This window comes from Ursus americanus, chromosome 5 (assembly GCF_024610735.1).
Source record: "Ursus americanus isolate L20-20 chromosome 5, mUrsAme1.1.p, whole genome shotgun sequence".
Taxonomy (NCBI): domain Eukaryota; kingdom Metazoa; phylum Chordata; class Mammalia; order Carnivora; family Ursidae; genus Ursus; species Ursus americanus.
This window is the reverse complement of record NC_142131.1, coordinates 15,540,361-15,559,364: the sequence shown is the minus strand read 5'-3', so window position 1 is coordinate 15,559,364 and position 19,004 is coordinate 15,540,361. Positions and strand designations below refer to the sequence as shown.

The 19,004-nt window shown below is 38.8% G+C and overlaps 1 protein-coding gene across 3 annotated transcripts in view; it reads right to left on the bottom strand.

Annotated features, from left to right (window-relative positions):
- The window catches only part of KIAA0825 (KIAA0825 ortholog), a 375,816-nt gene that overhangs the window by 207,159 nt on the left and 149,653 nt on the right, over positions 1-19,004 (bottom strand). For all 3 annotated transcript variants that reach the window (XM_045796269.2, XM_045796272.2, XM_045796273.2), the window contains 2 exons: positions 8,159-8,338; positions 2,064-2,288 (listed from right to left, as the gene is read on the bottom strand). In XM_045796269.2, coding sequence (XP_045652225.2) covers positions 2,064-2,288; positions 8,159-8,338 — 405 coding nt within the window. The remainder of the gene's footprint in view (positions 1-2,063; positions 2,289-8,158; positions 8,339-19,004) is intronic.

Sequence of the window (19,004 nt, the reverse complement as noted above, 5' to 3'; positions counted from 1 at the left end):
AATTTATAGCTTATCTCTAACCTCAGCTAAAGCACATGGCATGTAGTAGTAACTCACTCAGTAAATATCACTTGAAGGAATAAGGGACTTACTGTCTGGCTTGTAAATATTATCTGTCTTGCATCCCATAGTGATAATAAAGGTTGAGCACTGTCAGTCTAAGAGGGTAGAGAGAGGGAGAATCATGGTCTTCTCCTATTGTCATACCTACCCGGAATGCACAAAATGGTTTATACAGTCACTTTCCTCCACCATTTTCTTTTATGTATTTATGTGATTTGGCACCCCTTTATGGCTGTCCACTGTATAAGTGTTGTACATCTACTCTTAGTGATAGTTTGATGTAGACTATTACTTAGTAAGGAAAATCACAAGAACTGGTATCGAAAAAGTGAGCATGTTTTTGAACCTGAGGTTCTTTGAAAGATTATGGAAGAATTCCAGAACACCTGTACAAAGCAAAATTATTCATGAATAGGATGACTTAAAAGCTACAAACAAAATAGTGCTACTTATACAACATGGTATGTTAGCTATAGATTATGCCCCCTGAATTGCTCAAAATCTATGAAATATCCAAAAGCTAGAATGAAGGAGAGATGGCATCAACTCAGACAAGGAACACCATAAGTAATGAAAAGCTGACATTTTCCAATTTCAGTTAAATGGCTTTACTAGATTCACAGGCAGTTTAATAGGGCTTGGACAGAATTAAAGCATTACTGTGAAAGGTCACAGGTAGATAATTGATTTGAGTTTGTAATCTAAGGTTGCTGGATAAAAGCCACATTAGTTAGGATAGCCATGGAGAAGAATGAAAGGAAGACTAGTCCCTTCAACTCACTTCAGTAGGTTCAGTTAGAATATTTTACCATTGAAAGTTTCCTTAAGTTAATGAAAAAATATTCTTCTTTAAAGATTAATATAAAGGGAAAAGTTTTATTTTAAATATCCTAAAGAAGATTCATTAATATGGCTACATAATATACATTCAAAGGAATCTAAATGCAGAAACACATAGGTGGAAAGAAACCATGCAAGAAGAGAGGTCTTAATTAATAAAATAAATGAGGGGCGCCTGGGTGGCTCAGTCAGTTGAGCACCCGACTCTTGGTTTCAGCTCAGGTCATGATCTCAGGATTGTGAGACCGAGCCCAAGTCAGGCTCCCCGCTCAGCAGGGACTATCCTTGAGGATTCTCTCCCTCTGCCCCCATTCCCCACTCTCTAAAATAAATAATTTTTTTAAAAGATTTTATTTATTTGACAGAGAGAGAGAGCGCACAGCAGGGGGAGCAGCAGAGGAAGGGGGAGGGGGAGGAGCAGACTCCCCGCTGAGCAGGGAGCCCGATGGGGGACTTGATCCCAGGACCCCAGGATCAGGACCTGAGCTGAAGGCAGATGCTTAACTGACTGAGGAACCCAGGTGTCCCAATAAATAAATCTTTTAAAAATAAAATAAAATAAAATAAAATAAATGAATAATGTGACTCATGGTTCTAAAATACACTTAGATGCACAGCCCCTAATAGGAACAAAGTACTGAATTCAGAACCATAGATATTGAGGGGAAATTGTCAAAAAAATTTATAGTTACTAAATGGGGTGCTATTTTTGACCTAAACGTACACAAGTAGGTCCATTAACAAGAGAAAACAAAGTAATAATTGGTGGTTGCAGTGGAAAAAACTTCAAGGAAAAATATTAAATTGAGCACCCCGGCAATCTTCTGGAGAGTATGAATTTTAGATTACTCTGCAGATTTAAGGTTAGTCACAATCATCAACTAATCCGTGAATACTAACATGAACACAACATAGCACAGAAAATTCTGATTTGGTAGTTAAATAAAGACGACCATCGGAGTCATTTTCATTTCTAATTTCCTTGGTCATAAGGCTCACAGTAAAAAAAATTACAAATCCCAAATACATAGAAATGGTAGAAAAAGGACTAAAATAGTTTACAAATCTTACAATTTTCAGAATTTTACTTGATTTCATACCTTGGAAAATTGCTTCTTCGGGGATGTGTTTTAAAAAAAAAAGGAAAGAAAGAAAGATACCTTTGCTTGATTCTTTCCTTTTAGTTTCTTTTGGAATATAATTCCATTCCTTGGGAATGCTCTCACGCAAACATTCAGGAATGCTGTGCTTGTTGAGGTTGGTCTCACAGTTTCTCCCAGAGCTCATCACAAATATAATCTGCTGCACAATGTCCTTGACAGCGTCGGTCAGTGCCAATCTCAAGCATCGGATGACCTCTGGCTCGGACTCCATGCACGATGAGACTTTAAAATCAGACAGCATATTATAGTTAGCAGAATCTGGCAATATTTTGTGTGTTATTCAACTGGGAATCCAGTTTCTCAGTAATCTAATTTAAAGCTATAACCTTGAAATCATATAATTAATAAACAGTCCATAAACATTTGAAAAAAAAAAGGTTCTTCTTAGTAATAAAGCATATGACAATTAAAATAACAGCGAATAACAATATTGGCTGTGGTTTGGAACTCTAACGGTGGAAATATAAATGGCATGAACTTCTTAGATGACAACTTGGCAATAATGTCAACACTTCAACATTTTACTTACCTGCTAACCCACTTATTCCATTTCTAAGACGGAATCCTAAGAAATTAATTACAATCATGTAAAGGATAAAAAGGAAAATTGAAAATAATCTAAATGTCCAATAATAGGTTATCTACACAATAAAGCCATATATTATTCAGTAAAAAAGTAAAGGCAGGTTAGGAAAAGCATGACATGCTATTTATATTACACACACACACACACAAACGTTAATGGTGATTTTTAATGACTGACGGTATTTCAGATATTTTCCTCTTCCTTTCCCTTTTCTCCTTTTACTTTTGCTTCTTTTGTATCCTCCCCCCCTTCTTTCCTTCTTTCTGCCATCCTGCCTTCTTTCTGATTATATATATTACCCACCATGACTATGTATTACTTGTGTGATAAATGCAATAAAATTTTACTTATTTTTTAATATGACAGGCAATTCTTGGGATAGCCCCTTGAATCAATACAGAAAAGTACTTATATGTTTTTCCCCTCAAATTCTGAGATGAAATTTCTTTTTATTATTTTTTTTTAACTTTTATTTATTTAAATAATCTCTACACCCAAGATGGGGTTCAAACTCACAACCCTGAGGTCAAGTGTTGCATGCTCTTCTGACTGAGCCTGTCCAGAGCCCTGAGGTGATAGTTCTCAAATGATTCAATTCATTGTTAAAACAACCATCCTGCTGGGACGACTGGGTGGCTCAGTCTGTTGGGTGACTCTTGATTTCAGCTCAGGTAGTGACCTCAGAGTCCAAGGATAAGGCCCAGCATGGAGGCCTATCTGGAGCCCTGCACTGGGCTCCTTGCTCAGTGGGGAGCTGGCTTCAGGATTCTCTCTCACCCTCTGCCCCTCCCCCCACACTCTCCCTCTCTCTAAAATAAATAAATAAACAAATAGATAGATAAATAAATCTTTAACAAAAAAAGAACCACCATGCTGAAGATGATCTTGATACTATCCAATATTGAGAGTTTGACTTTTTTTTTTTTTAAGATTTTATTTATTTATTTGACAGAGAGAGACAGCCAGAGAGAGAGGGAACACAAGCAGGGGGAGTGGGAGAGGAAGAAGCAGGCTCCCAGCGGAGAAGCCTGATGTGGGGCTCGATCCCAGAATGCTGGGATCACACCCTGAGCCTAAGGCAGACACTTAACGACTGAGCCACCCAGGCGCCCCGAGAGTTTAACTTTTTAACATGGTACAATCATCGTGTGAGCTGTTGCTCTTTATGGGAATGGTGGAGGATTGAGCAGTCTATGTTTTTAAATGATGCTTCCAGACTTTAATTTATTCAAAGCCATAATAAAGAAGCCTTCTTTCTGTATCTGTAATTAATATTTATTTTGGTTGAACTCTGTGGAGTCATGGATTAAATACATCTTAGATATCTAAAAATTCTAGAAAGCCAGAAATTCCCCTATTTCCTTTTATTAAAAGGGAATGTTTATTCCTTTTAAAATTAAATTAAGGTATTAGAAATGATAGTGAAAATAACAGTCCTATCTCAAAGAATCATTTAAAATTTGAATGAATTAATTTGTAGGCACTAAATACACTATGTATGTATATGCTATTGTTATTATTACCTAAGAGGAGTTTCTGTAACGTTTACAATATTATAGTATAGAGTGCCCAGTGTTCCCATCATGCAGGGTTCTGAAACAAGTTGAGCATGGGATACTATAGGGAGGATCAAATAATATCCACAGATACCTGTGGTAGGGATAAGGTACAGAACTAGCAAGAAGAAAAGGAAAAATAAGAAGAAGAGAGAATAAAGAAAAGAAAACAAGTGACAAGTCCTTCTGGTTTACAGCTCTGCATATAAAGAGCTTGGAAGTCACCACTCTGTCCTGACAAGTAAAGGGCTGAACAGATGGAAAAATCAGTAACTCTTCTTGGATCTGTAGAGAGGTGGGGAGACAAGACAAACCACTGCCCCCAAGATTGCAGTGACAGACAACAAATACAGGGAGTCACAGCTTACTGGAGTGGAGACTCGTAAGCAGAACCTACCATGGGAACCAGTGCCAAGGGAGGAAGTCTGAATTGTAATTGATGAATTGCTGGAGGCTCAGTGTGGACAAGTCTGGGAGTTAACACTCCAGGGGCACCATGTCATGTGGAGGCTGCCACACTTCTGTGAGTTTTACCTCTATGAGTTCAACTAGGTGCCCATAGTAAGTGTCAGAGAAAAATCCCCAAGAGCTTCCAGCAAGATGAGAGGAAAAGGAACATTTTGAAATTAAGGCAGAACACTCTGTTCTTCTTAAGGGCTGCCCTCAGGAGAAACTACTAAAATAGAGCCTAACCCACAGGGATATTATCAGAGCCTAACTGACCTAGAAGGAGGGAAATACCCAACCCCAGCCCACTCTAGCCATATTCTCCTACATAAAATGGGAGAAAAAAACCTGAGAAACACTTGTGAAGTACACAATCCAGAGGCATAGGCCCACTAAAAGACTGAGACCTAACCACAGGACTATAGAATGCTTCTCCTCCCCCACATCTCTCCACCACATCACTAAAAGCCTCTTCTAGCAGTTTCTTTTACCCCATACATTATGTTAGACTTTCAAGAAAAAAATTACAAGACAAACTAAAAGGTAAAGAACACAATTTGAAAAGACAGAGAGCAAGCATCGGAAACAGACATAGCAATTAAAATTATCAGACCAGGAATTAAAATAACTATGATTAATATGCTAAGGGTTCTAATGGATAAAATAGACAGCATGCAAGAACAAATGGGCAGTGTAAGTAGAGAGATGGAAATCTTGAGAAAGAACCAAAAAGAAATACTAGACATCAAAAATACTATAATGAAAAATGAAGAATGCCTTTCTTAGGCTTATTAGTAGACTGGGCATAACTGAGAAAAGAAACTCTGGGCTTGCGGGGAGCCTGGATGGCTCAGTCGTTAAGCATTTGCCTTCAGCCCAGAGCGTGATCCCAGGGTCCTAGGATCGAGCCCCGCATCGGATTGCCTGCTCCACTGGGAGCCTGGTTCTTCCTCTCCCACTTCCCCTGCTTGTGTTCCCTTTCTCGCTGGCTGTGTCTCTCTCTGTCAAATAAATAAATAAAATCTTAAAAAAAAAAAAAAAGAAAAGAAACTCTGGGCTTGAGGATATTTCAATAGAAACCTCCCAAACTCAAAAGCAAAGAGGTCAAAGTCTGGGGGGAAAAAAAGAACAGAATATCCAAGGACTGTGGAATGACTACAAAAGGTGTAACATATGTGTATACGTGTAATGGGAATACCAGGAGAAGAAACAGAAAGGAACAGAAGAAATATTTAATACAATAATGACCAAGAAGTTCCCCATGAATTACTATCAAACATAAACCACAGGTCTAGAAAGCTCAGAGAACACCAAACAGGGTACATGCTTAAAATTACTGCCACACACATCATTTTCAAACTACAAAAAAGCAAAGATAAAGAACTCCTAAAAAAGCCAGAAGAAAAAAATTACCTTATTTATAGAGGAACAAAGGTAGAATAAACATCCAACTTTTCAGAAACCATGCAAGCAAGAAGAGTGGTGAAATATCTAAAGTGTTGAGAAAACAAAAACAAAACCCGAACAACACAGAATTCTGTACCCTGCAAAATTATCTTTCACAAGTGGAGATATAAAGACTTTCTCAGACAAACAAAAATTGAAGACATTTTTTGCCAGTAGAGCTGTCTTACAAGAAATGTTAAAAGAAGTTCTATAGAAAAATGGGAAATAATATACAGGAAAACTCAGATCTCCATAAAGTAAGGAAAGACTCAACTGAAGAAGGAGTAAGTGAAGATGAAATAAAAACTTTAATTTTTCTTACTCATAATTGATCTAACAGATTAAGTCTGAAATAATACCAACAAGTATTCACTTATGTATATATCTTATACATAAGGGTACAAAAGTAGAGTCCCTCATGACTGCTGTAGGGTCTCAGGTTCCAGAAAATCTTCAAGACCTAGAGAATATTTAATATTTATAGAGAAATAATTTACACAAAGACCAAGGACATTTCACAAGTTTGAAGTTCTGATCTCTTGAAACACCCCCACACAACCGGGCTGTGTTAATATGTGTAATACCTGTTTCAAGAGACTTGTCTGGCCTTGTGGAGAAGGGTTCGCTCAATGTGTAGATGAAGAGAAGACTAATTAGGAACGAGCAGTAGTTTTGCTTTCTGGTGGCAGCACCTAAAGGCCATTGGTATCTTCTAGGTCATTTTCAGGACAGTTTTGTGCTAAGAGTCAAAATGGTTCAAGAATATAAGAATTGAAGAATAAATAGTGGTTGAAGCATGTGGGTCACCAATTCTTTATAATCTTGTGAGAGAATTCGGCTCTCAATTCACCTGAATAACTAAAAACAACAGGGGTGGAGGAGCTTTCAAGGTTATTTTTCTTTCAGTTCCATAAAGTCTACATCAGAAGTAATTCAGTCTTTTTAACTGGAAAACTGTCCCTCCTTTGGGTAAAGAGGTAGCCATAAGAAATACATGGAAACTAGGAGATAAAACTTTAAAAGGAGATAATTATTACACAGCCATTAAGTGATAGATTCAGGTTTTTAAAATCATTACAAAAAGTTATCTATTGCTATTTTTCAGGGATAATGACCAAGAGAAGATGTAATATAATGACTTTAAAATACCTAAAAAGATATTCAAGTAATGTCTAGAGGATAGTCAAAAAGTCTAGGAAGAACGAAACCATGAATATGAGCAAGTTAGATTTTTTATATGGGTCCCAGGAAATATTTTATGGAAATGCAGTTTCCAAAACAGTATATAAAACAGTTTGTAGGTCGACAGCCAAATGTAAATGATGTAAATAGTTAATGGATGAACAGGATAACTACTAAGTTCTCAGTCTTTGTTTCCGCAAGATATTAAGTATGTAGAATTAAAATGAGGAGATTAAGTATAAAATAACGCAAGAACCTTTTCACCTGGCCCTGAAGGTGGGGCAGCCCATGAACACTTTCTATTCAGATATGCAACCTGCTTTGGCTTTAACATCCATTCTAGTTTTAGGCGGAACACCACAAATGGAAAAACAGATGGCCCCTATAGGAATAATAGAACATGTTGCCTTGTAGAGACAGAGGTGTTATGGTCATAGTATATAAATGCCTTCTACATTTAAAGAAAATTGGCCAGTAATTTTGTCCATCAGTTTGTTGAATAAATGCATCACAAAATATTTTTTCACATGTTACTAATGTCTTATATGCTCAATAGCAAAACATAATCTATGGTAAATATTAACTTAAATTTTTATGAGGGGACACTTCCTAATAATTTAAAAAGGAAATCTGCATTACATAATTCCACCTCCCCCCAATTTTCCCTTCACCTTGTCCCAAGTATACTATATTTTGATAGGACGTAATGGTTAATGATCCCCAAAGAAATGTTTATACTGAAAAAAAATGTAAGGTAAACTTTTACAAATAACAGACTCAAAAAAAGTGACAACCATAAAATTTTCAAAGCCTCTTTAAAGACATATTTAATTATCTATAAAACACTTCTTTTACAAACAGTAAATTTCTCATACCTGGAATGTTATATAGAAAGTCCCACAATTGTTCATCTTCCATGTAGCTCACAAAAACATTTCCAAATGTTTGTGGAGAAAAATTGCAATGATATAATACTTTAAAGATGGTTTCTATTAAGCTGGATCCTTGGTTCAGACTATTGTCTGTATCAGAAGCTTGTTCTTGAAAGGTACGTTCTTGGAAAGAAGAAAACTGATTTAGTAAGATAGGTATCAGTCAATGTGATTAAATTCTTATCACTTGGGGCGCTTGGATGGCTCAGTTGGTTAAGCGTCCCGACTCTTGATTTTGACTCAGGTCATGATCTCAGGGTTGTGAGATCCGGCCCCTCATTGGGCTCTGCAGTGGGTGTGGAACCTGCCTCTCTCTCCCTCTCTCGCTCCCTCTCCCTCTGCCCCTCTCTCATAAATAAATAAATAAATTCTTATTACTTACCCAAGCATAATGCAGTAAAACAGTATTTGATTAATATTTACATAATAAGAGAAATGCCACATTTTTTCACAGTAATGTCTCACCTAACCTGATTTTGTTATTGAGATACTTAGCTATCTGTGGGGGGGAAATTGTGAGAAGGGCCACGATGACATCACTTCAAAAGGCAAAGCTAGTTTACCTTTGTGTCAGAATTCTCTTTCTCGTAAAGAAAATTTTTTGATTCCTTTTGTCATTTAAAATTAATATACATTCATTCTAGAAATTGTAAAACAAAAAACCAAAGACAACTAAGAAAATTAAAATCGTACCAAATCCCATCAACCACCGATAGTCGATATTTGGTGCAGTGTTTCATAGATATACACAGATCAGAACACCAAATAGAATTATTCTACACATATTCTTTTGTTACCTAAAACCTATTTTAAGCCAGTTGAATCTTTGGATCTCTCTTTTGGATTTGTGTTCTGAACATTATTGTACCCTTTATTCAGAACATAAATTTCATGGAAAATTCAGTTATAATCTTCTCAGAATTATGCTATAAATTTACAAATAAATAAAACAAATAAATTTACAAATATTTCTCAAAAACCAGCGATCCCAAGTGAAGAGGTTTATTAATTGGTTTCTCAGTAAAACTATGTAAGGAATTCGCATGAAGACAGAGCCACTTTTTTTGCCCTTTTCAGCCCTCATCTGGCTCCATTATGACTTCCTCAAAGATAAGTAATCATAAGCTCCTACACTGTTTTATTTATAGGTTGGACTAGAAAAGTGAAATACTAATTTCTATTTTGTTTGTACGATTAGCATGATATGCCCAGTATCATAATATGTAAAAAATATTTGTTGGATTAAAGATAACATATAACACTGTATGTTAATTACACTGGAATTGCAATAAAGTAGAATAAATAAACAAACATATCTTGTGTCTTATATTTTAAATATCTTGACTAAAGAGAATCTAGATCATTTTGGAATGAGTACATTTCTTCTCTGTGCTCCTTTGGAAGCTTATCACTTTTATGTTTCCTCTGGATAATTTTATCTCTATGATTTGATGTTCAGGATCTAGAGAACCCTCCTCGGGATTTTTGCTAGGACTACTGGTAAAGTGGCATTCCCTCTCCACTGGAGTTGCTAAGCCGATAGAAAGTAGGCAGGAAGTTACTGATGGCTATTTTGGGGAGGAGCTGAATGAGAATGAATCCAGTACAGTAAGAAGCAGAACCAAGAGATGGAAAGAATATTCCTGATGATATGACCCTGAAAACCTGGATCCAGCAATGCCTATATACCTATGTTAGCTGAGCTGATACATTCCCATTTGTGGTTAAACCAGGCTAATTTGGGTTTCTATTGTTTGCAGTCTAAAGTATAAAAGGTTAAATGACAAAGAGTCCTAATCTAGGCATTCATATTTCCTTCTTTTTTATTCAAATAGTTTCGGCAGTTCTCTGCCCTTCCCTCCCTCTAATTCCTCTGACGTACAACTGATGAGGGAACAGAAGGCAAGCTGAGGACAAAGCAGAAACTGACACCCCACAACCCCCCCAATTGGGATGTATGTGACATTCCTCAGGCACTCCTGGCTGCCCTCAAGGACAAAGAAATAGTTAACCTATAGATACCACTATCCTGCAAGGCTTGAGTCTCCCTCAGTTTGCAAATGTCTTAGCAGTTTACAAGAACCAAAGCATTTCTATCAATAACCTAGCTTCCGGAAGGGAATGTAGATACAATTAAATGTCCTTACAATCTGCAGGTTCCAGGAAGTTCCCAATCATCTTGATGTTAATGCCTTACTGGGGGGGGTAAACAACCTTAACTTGACAATGGCAAGGCCTCTGGTATCTTGCGAGTCTTCTTTAACATATGAAAGTATTTCCTCAACCTCCCTTTTTCCTTATCTCCCCCAACCCCATGCTATATAATCAGCCACCCCTCACAACCCCGTGCAGCAGCTCTTTCCGCCCACGGGTCCTGTCCCCGTGCTTTAATAAACCACCAATTTTGCACCAAAGATGCCTCAAGAATTCTTTCTTGGTCGTCCGCTCCGGACTCCACCCCACTGAACCTCACGAGTGTTCCATGTCCTCATCACTACTATCCTGTTATTCCCCCACGTGTAAACCTGCCCCTGAAATTCCTTAGCCTGACAATCAAGAGTTTGCACAATCTTTTCCCGAATTGTATTCCAATCCCCAAATATCTGTTCCGCACATATTGGTTTACTTGTTCTTCCTCATAAATGTTCCCTCCCATCTCCTTTTGTTTGTTTATCCTGTTTCACTAGTCTAGAATGTTCTCCTCCAACAAAATCCCCATGGTTTAATTAATCAGTTAATGTGTCAGCCGTCATATTACACTAGATGCTGAGGCCTAGGCCTTCCAGGGATTTACTGACTACGCATTTGTATATACGTTTGTGAGGGGAGGGAGTGAGAGGTATGTAACCAATCATTACAGCAATGTAAGGATAAGTAGGGTGACCACACACCCTGGTTTTCTCAGGGCACTTCTGGCTTATGTCTGTGGTCCCGGCATAATTACTACTAGCATCTTCTTTTAAAAGTGTCTGAATTTAGAGGACAAATTATTCAATCACCTTAAGTCTAAGAGGTTTGAGAATAAGGCAATGTGAAAATACGTAAGACGATGCTTTAAATTTTTTCAGAGAACACAGAGGAGACCATGTATTGGCTGGGTCTTTAAGGAGGAGTAGAAGTTTATCAGCATGACAAGCCTGAGCTACAGGGACTTTCCAGCAACACAGAAGGGCTAGTGGAATGATGAGAAGGCAGGTAACTGCTGGCAGGTGACACAGCGGAAGTGTGCCAGGTGTGAGGGAGGTGGGCGACGGAGCTAGCCAATCAACACAGCATGAATAATCTAAAGCTCCATGAACCGTGCAGTGAGAATACGGTCGGAGAAAGGAGGTGGGATATGAGGAATAATTACAATAAAAAAATAATTATTATTGTTATTACCATATAAACGTGTCAAGATGCTGCAATGAAATATATATTTTTTAAAATTTTTCCCTGTTTTCCTTTGCCCTGAAATAAAGTAAGTCTGTTTCTGCTTCCTTGCCACAGAGGGTTTTACTATTGGAAAAGCACAAATAGACATTGAAGTCAGTTGCTTTCCTAGATTAAAAAAACCAATAATAATAAAAGGAAAGAAAACTAAACCTTTTGAATTGTTCTTTGAACTACATGACACAGCCATTTTTTTTGTCGGCCAAAAAAAGTAAAATATTGGCACCACTGTATGATACCAAAGTAGAATAGTGTGTGTCCTGGTAGGTGGCTCTGAAAGAGATGCTTTGAGACTGGAAAGCAAAGCCACTGGGTCTGCAAGTAGCAGTGCCCGGGGAGGCCGGTCAGGGTGGGGCACGGAGGGCAGCTGGCTCCCTGACCCAGGCTCTCCGCCTCATCAGCGGTTTCATGCCCACCTGACAGCTGCACCTGAACGTACCACCTGGACAGGGACCAAAGGCACCTCTGCAGGAACTAGGTGCCCAGGGAACTGATGATCAAGAAAGCCCCACAGGGCCCTCTGCACCACCCTGGGACAGAGGTAGGAGCCCTAAGAATAGCATTAAATGTTCTGCCAGCCTGGTAGGATGGGGCTCAGAATATTCAAAACACTGATTTGCAGACGATAAGTGATTTTGATAGGTTTTTGACATCTGAGTTTATGAATTGAGGTTTATACCGGCTCTCTGAAAGTACAGTTACTACTCACAAAGTACTTACGGTATGCCAAACAACACATGCACTGCTTTGTATCTCATTTTGTCTCCGGGATACTCCATGGAATGAGTGCTGATGATCCCAGGTTTAGGCATGAACACAGTAAAGTTGAGACAAATTAAGTAACTTGCCCCAAGATCACAAAGGGAGTAAGAATTTGCCTGTGCTATTGAACTTAAACTAGAATCTCGAACCTCTCAAAGCCCGCTTTGCCATTTTTACGACAGTAACCTCTGAATGCAAAGTACTCGGTCCAAACCAGATGTTTGGCCTGTGGTAATTTGCTGCGTTCGTGCCAAATCCTTTAATATCTGGTAAGAGTCTACAATTTCACATACGCTCTCTCCGTGCATGTCATTATTATTAAACTTTCTCTGGATGTGCGAGCACCTTGTCTGCAGGTATCTTCCCACAGCACCTGGAGCAGGGCGATGCGTTTAACTGAGGTTTTCATACTAACGGAGGAAGAAAAAAAGGGAGAGGGCAGAAAGAGATCTCTTGAGTATTTTTTGTTGGGTTTTGATCCATCTAGAAATTGGATTTTTGGGGGTGACATTTACCTCCTAGTCACAATGTTCAAAGATTTTTTCCCCCCAAGTTTCATCCTCCTCATAATCCATTGTATCTCTTCTAGTTACCTTCTCCTTGGAAACCCTCTTCTGTCTTGACTTCCTCATGGCCATGCTCTCTTGGTTTCACGGTGCCCCATCTTTTCTATAGCTCTTTCTCTTTTACCATCTTGAACCAGGTTGGCAAACTTTTTCTATAAAGGGCCAGATGGTGAGTATTTGAGGCTTTGCAAGCCATTTGGTCTCTGTCTCAGCTGCTCAACTCTGCTGTCATAACATAAAACCAGTCATAGACAATATGTGAATGCAGGGTCAAGGCTGTAAATAAAACTGCTTACAGAAATGGTAGTGAGAGGGAGAAGTGGCATCGGCCGAGGAGGCTCCCCCAGAACCCTGGCCTTAGCCTTCTTCGAACCTCACTGCTTCACATCTAGCTTAGTGATTCTGTTATCTTTTGATTTCAAAGACCCCTTATCTGAAGAAGTTTCCAAATTCATCACCTCTAGCTCTAAGCTGCCCCTTTCATGTTCCTTGCTGTATTCTCTATTTCTGCCTAACACCCTACCATTGTCTATTCATCTCCAGGTTCACTGCCTTAGCAATTTTTACTTGTTCTCTGAATTGTTAGACATTATAAATTAAATATGTCTCTCCCCTCGACCCCTTTTCCGTAATGAATCAAATGTTGATCTTTTTAAGTTTTTATTTATTTATCTAAGTAATCTCTACACCGTACATGGGACTTGAATTCACAACCCTGAGATCAAGAGTTGCATGCTCTTCCAACTGAGCCGGCCAGGTGCCCCTCAAATGTTGATTTTTTAACCCCAGTTGTGTGCCTTAACACAACTTTCTTTTCTTAACACTATTAATACAATTTAGATTTTTCTTTACTTCTTATTTTAATCAAAACACTTCCCAGAATATACATTAAATCAAACTCCTCTGAATGCCTTTTAGAGTCATCCATAAGCCAGGCCCCACAAATCCAGACTTCTCATTTCCTACTATTTCCAATATTCCAAGATAATTTCTAAGTCGAACTTCACCCACTGTGTAAGAATGTCTGGATGGAGAGTGAGACTCAGCAGATTCTAGATGTTTCTAAGTTCTGTGCCCTAGAAACCGGGTGAAAACCAGTACCTTTGTGAGGCACTCACACACAAACCTTGGTTTTCCTTAGCTTGTTCTCTTTCATTCTTGGTTTTCCTTAGCTTCTGTTCTCTTTCATTCTCCTCTCTCCCATTCCTTTCAAGAAGACTCAACCCCTTCTTTTTAAGTTAGTCCCTTCCCGCTTCCTCCACTGCAGGTCTAGCCCTTTCCTTTTCCTTTCCCTCTACCTTCTGGACCAGACACACTCATTTGATGTAAAATCCTCCAGGTATGTCTTTATAGAATCTTCAGTCATGAAAGACATAAAAACCAACGAGTTGTAGATCTGTGTAAAGTATGCATTGTTCAAACAAATGTCATCCAATTAGCCTCATCTCCCTCAATCAATAATTTTACCCAAGAGGTATTTTCCCATCAGATCTACAGCTAACCCAGGCCTGCACTGCCTTATTGTTCTCCCCTTCAATACGAGCCACACTCCTGCCTTTCTCCACACCTCAAGCTAAGGAAGGAGAGGGGACTCTTCTCAGTGGTGAGCTTGGGGCCCACCTAACTGCAGGCAGTGGCATTCCCTGGCCTGCTCTCCCCTCCGTTAAGTCTACTGGGGCTGGTTCTGCTATTGCAAGGGAGTCCCGGGGCTTTCAGCTCTGTTGGTGGTTTTGGGAAGTGGTAAGGGGGCAGCTAGGGCAGCTGGAGGGACAGAAGGATCAACTTAACTCAGGAGAAGAGTGTCGGCAAGCCATATTTAAAGCCATATTTTCTGACCCAGGTTTTACCAATAATAAAACTGCTATTTTGAATTCCATCTGTCTCCCCTTTATCTATCAAATGTTTTATACATTCTATAAACAAATAGAAGATTTGAAAACAGATTGCCTTTTCAGTAACACTGAAGGGCCCTTTTCACGGCAGACATGATTGAGAGCTGAACTTGTTAGGGCTTCAGAGGAAGGGTGGTATCAGGCGAGCAGCTCCACCACCAACCCACCAGGAGACTGTGTTTATTGCTACCAAAGATTTACACATACATGGTACACTAGCACTCTGCTTTCCAAGACTGCTTAATTTTTACTTTCTACAAAAATGCTGTTAATGACAAGCTCCTGCTGAGTCACTAAAATGGATTTGGCAGCAATGTTGTTGAAGGGAGTGCCATGAGCTGAGGGATGCTGAATTAACCAGGCTCTAACGAGCATCCCTAACCAAAGGGAGGAGGCTGAAAGACTCACTGTAGACATAGGCATTAGAGAGAAAGTGCAGGAATAGAAAATGGAGCATATCAAACCAGGACTCAAAACCTAAAACACCAGGCTGATAAATTAATACTGAGGAAAATGGGGTGGAGTATCACATGAAAATTGCTTTAAAGAAGCACTAAGTTTGAGGTCACAGCCTAGTTCACTATGAAAATTAACAAAAATAAAATTGAAACCTGACTTGAAAATTAGTCTGTTGTATAAAAGGTAACAATAGATATAAAGAGCTGCCATTTATTTACAAGTTTTCAATTAAACATGGCTTGATTATTACTCCCCCCCCCCCAACTGTTCTTATTTTGGCAAAATCTTAAATTTTAAAGAAGTCTCATGAGATGGGTCTTAAAGTACAAAGATTAAAAAAAATAATTATTTTTCAGATATCTTCTTTCCCAAGTTTTTCCTGGGAATTATCTTCTTGCTTTATGTTCTAAAATGCTCCTATGCAAATTAATGCTTTTCCAACTTATTCTATGCTGTTTTCCTCAGTACCCAAATAAACTAAACATCAGATTTCTACCTCTTTTGAATTCTGCCTGTTTAAAAATTATTTTGGGGATGCCTGGGTGGCTCAGTCAGTTCCCAGGGTCCTGGATCGAGTCCTGCCATTATCGGGCTCCTTGCTCAGTGGGGAGCCTGCTTCTCCCTCTGCCTGCTGCTCCCCCTGCTTGTACTCTTACTCTCTCTGACAAATAAATAAAATCTTCAAAAAATTATTTTGCAATATCTACAAATTTGTAAATGTAGATAGGCAAACCTCTGAAAAACATTCTTGTCTGTAGCTACCTGTATCTACTAGGGTTCTTCTCTATGTTTTTCATAAGGTAAGATTTTCTCCGAAGTGCATTTCATGGGATGTTAATGGCTAGTGGTGCATATGTTCTGGAAATGCTGGCTTCAACAATATTAAACACTTCAGTTTTCTGCAGGATTTCTCAGAGCCTTTAATTATTCATGAGCCCTGTGCCTCTCCAAGAAGGGATTTTAGCATATAGTGTTTTTAAAGCATTTTTGACCATAAAACCCTTCTTAGTATTATATCTAGCAGGACTACTATTCTATAACACTGAATCTAGAAATCCTGGCACTAGTGTTTACAAACAGACTCTTAAATTAACTTCCAGCCCTTTGGTTTGCAAATGAAAGTGAGTAGTTCCAATGAAAAACGAAGCAAGGTAGAAGTAGAAAGGGTTACTCTCCATAAGGAGATTGCCAATTTGAAAAGAAATCCTGTCACCAAAATTGGATTTAGTTTTAATTCAACTGAATCATTTTGGAGCAAAGAAGGATTCTGCTTTACCAGTGGACACTGGCAAGGATAACAAAACACAGCCAAAAGAGGTCTTCAAAAACGGATTCTTAACCCACAGATTTATACCAAGTTCTAACTACCTGATTAAGAAACACAATGAAATTATATGGCCGGCAGGCACCGTACAGGGAAGTCAGTAAATATTTGGTCAACAAATGAGTAAATATTTATTGAGTGAGTGAATAAAAAGTCCTCTAGTATCTGTGACAATGGTGACCTCACTTCTTTTTGAATACTTTCAGTGGTGGGATTTCTACTACCATTCAGGCAGCCGTCCCTCGGGTGGACGGCTCAAATCACCAAGCTGTTTGGCATTTTTAAGAAACATATAGAATGCTGTTATCAGAAAGGACTACAGGAATCTACTCTGTCTCTTTAGTAGATAAAGAAAAGAAGCACAGAGTTGTAAACAATTTCCTCAGGTACCATTAGGGCTGAGAATTCAGGTTTTCTGACGGACAGAGTGACAGCCAAAATTCATCTCCTTCTAACTTACTCCCAAGTGTTTCTACTTGCTGACTTGGACAGCCTATTTTTTTTTTTTCTTCTTACATGAATACTTAAAATATCTGCAGATAGCCCTCCTGCCTCCTCTAGTCTTTTCTTCTCCAAGTTATACATACCTGGTTTATTTAAGTAAGGTATGGCCTGGTTAACATCCTATCTTTTCACTCTTAAATGGGCAATCACCCTTTAAACAAGTTGTGCCAAGAAAAGGCTGTGAGACTTCAGGCAGGATCTGATGACCACTAAAGCATAAGTGGACTAGTTGGTCCAAATGCTACAGCTGGCAGCCCTAGATAGTAAGAAATAAGTTTTGAGCTCCACTTGTGCTCCCTGATACACAAGGTTCCTACATGTCCATATATTGTAAAACTGAGTTAAAGCTATTTCAAAGGGAAATTCCTTCTGTAGGCAGATACGAAGCCTATTTACCCAGGGAGATGTCTACCTAGACCTTGGGAGATAAGTTAGAAGTGTCATGCTAACGCTATATGCAGGTCTCCTCTCCAAATGACTACAATGCAGAGAAGTGGTAAAGCCACCGTGGGAGTTTGGGTGCTGTACAATATTCTAGAACAAGGGCTGCCAAGCTCAGGAACAAATTCCGACTGATGCCTGTTTTTGTACAGCCCACAAGCCAAGAATGGTTTTTACATTTTTAAATGGTTGAAAAAAATCAGAAGTAGGATATCCTTTGTGACACACAAAATTATGTGCAATTCAAATTTCAGTGTGCATAAATAAAACTTCATTGGAATACAGCTGATGGGAGTCAGACATGCTACCTCCAAATATGGTACCTTGACATAGTGAATGTTTTAAACTGAAGGAGTCTGAGAAAACAGCAGAAGCAGGAAGGTCACTCTGACCTTCCCCCTGCTCTTTGCTCCTGAAACAGGTCATAAAATCCTCATGTGAGAGATGCCCTCTCTAAACCAGGAGGATAGGAGCATCCTTATCTCCCAAGTCAAAAGGGATCCTATGAAGGATCCTAACAAGTAAGCCTTGCCAAGCTTCTCCCAACTTACTACACTTACTTCATACTCTATGACCTGTCATGTTGCTCCATGACCATCCATTCTTCATTAAACAAACCTGGCATAAAAATACTCCAATTTAACTGTCTCTTTGGGTCATCATGTCCTTATGAAGCCTCCTGTTTCATGTAAAATTTGTATTAAATAAATTTGTATGCTTTTTCTCTGGTTAATGTGTCTTTATCAGTTAAATTTGAAAAACAATCAGAAAGCCTAACACAGCTGATGAAAACTTTTTCCTCCCCTACACAGCCACGCTCATTGGCTTATGATAGCCTGTGGCCTTTTGTATGACTCAGTGGTAGAGTCTGGTAGTTGGGGCAGAGACGCCACAGTCTACAAAGCCTAAAATATTTACTATCTGGCCCTCTGTAAAAACAGTTTGCTGGCTCCTATTCCAGAATATTGGAAGAAAGTGTGCATATATTCCAAATATTTAATACCGAAAAATACCCTCCGTCTACTCCCAAATAACCTGTAAGTAAAGTTGGTGTCCACTTCTCAGAGCAGCCTCTATCACCCAATCTGTCAATCTTTCCTCAGTCACTCTGTTTTAGAGAAGCACCCCATGGTACTTATTAGCCACTGAACTTAGCTAATTTTTTCTACTTCTTTACTTTCTAAGGTCTGCCCCCTCCAATTTTCCCCAGCAATTAATTCCCCAAATACAGAGGCAATATAGCATGTCATGCTTACCATTGTATTTCCAGCTGAGAACAGTGCCTTGCACCTAGTTGAGGCCCATTAAATATTAGTCAAACAGAGAACATATTTATAAAACCAAGTAGCCAAACATTTTCAGAAATTAATTCAGAAGAATATTCTTTCTTATTTCTAAGAATGAATACC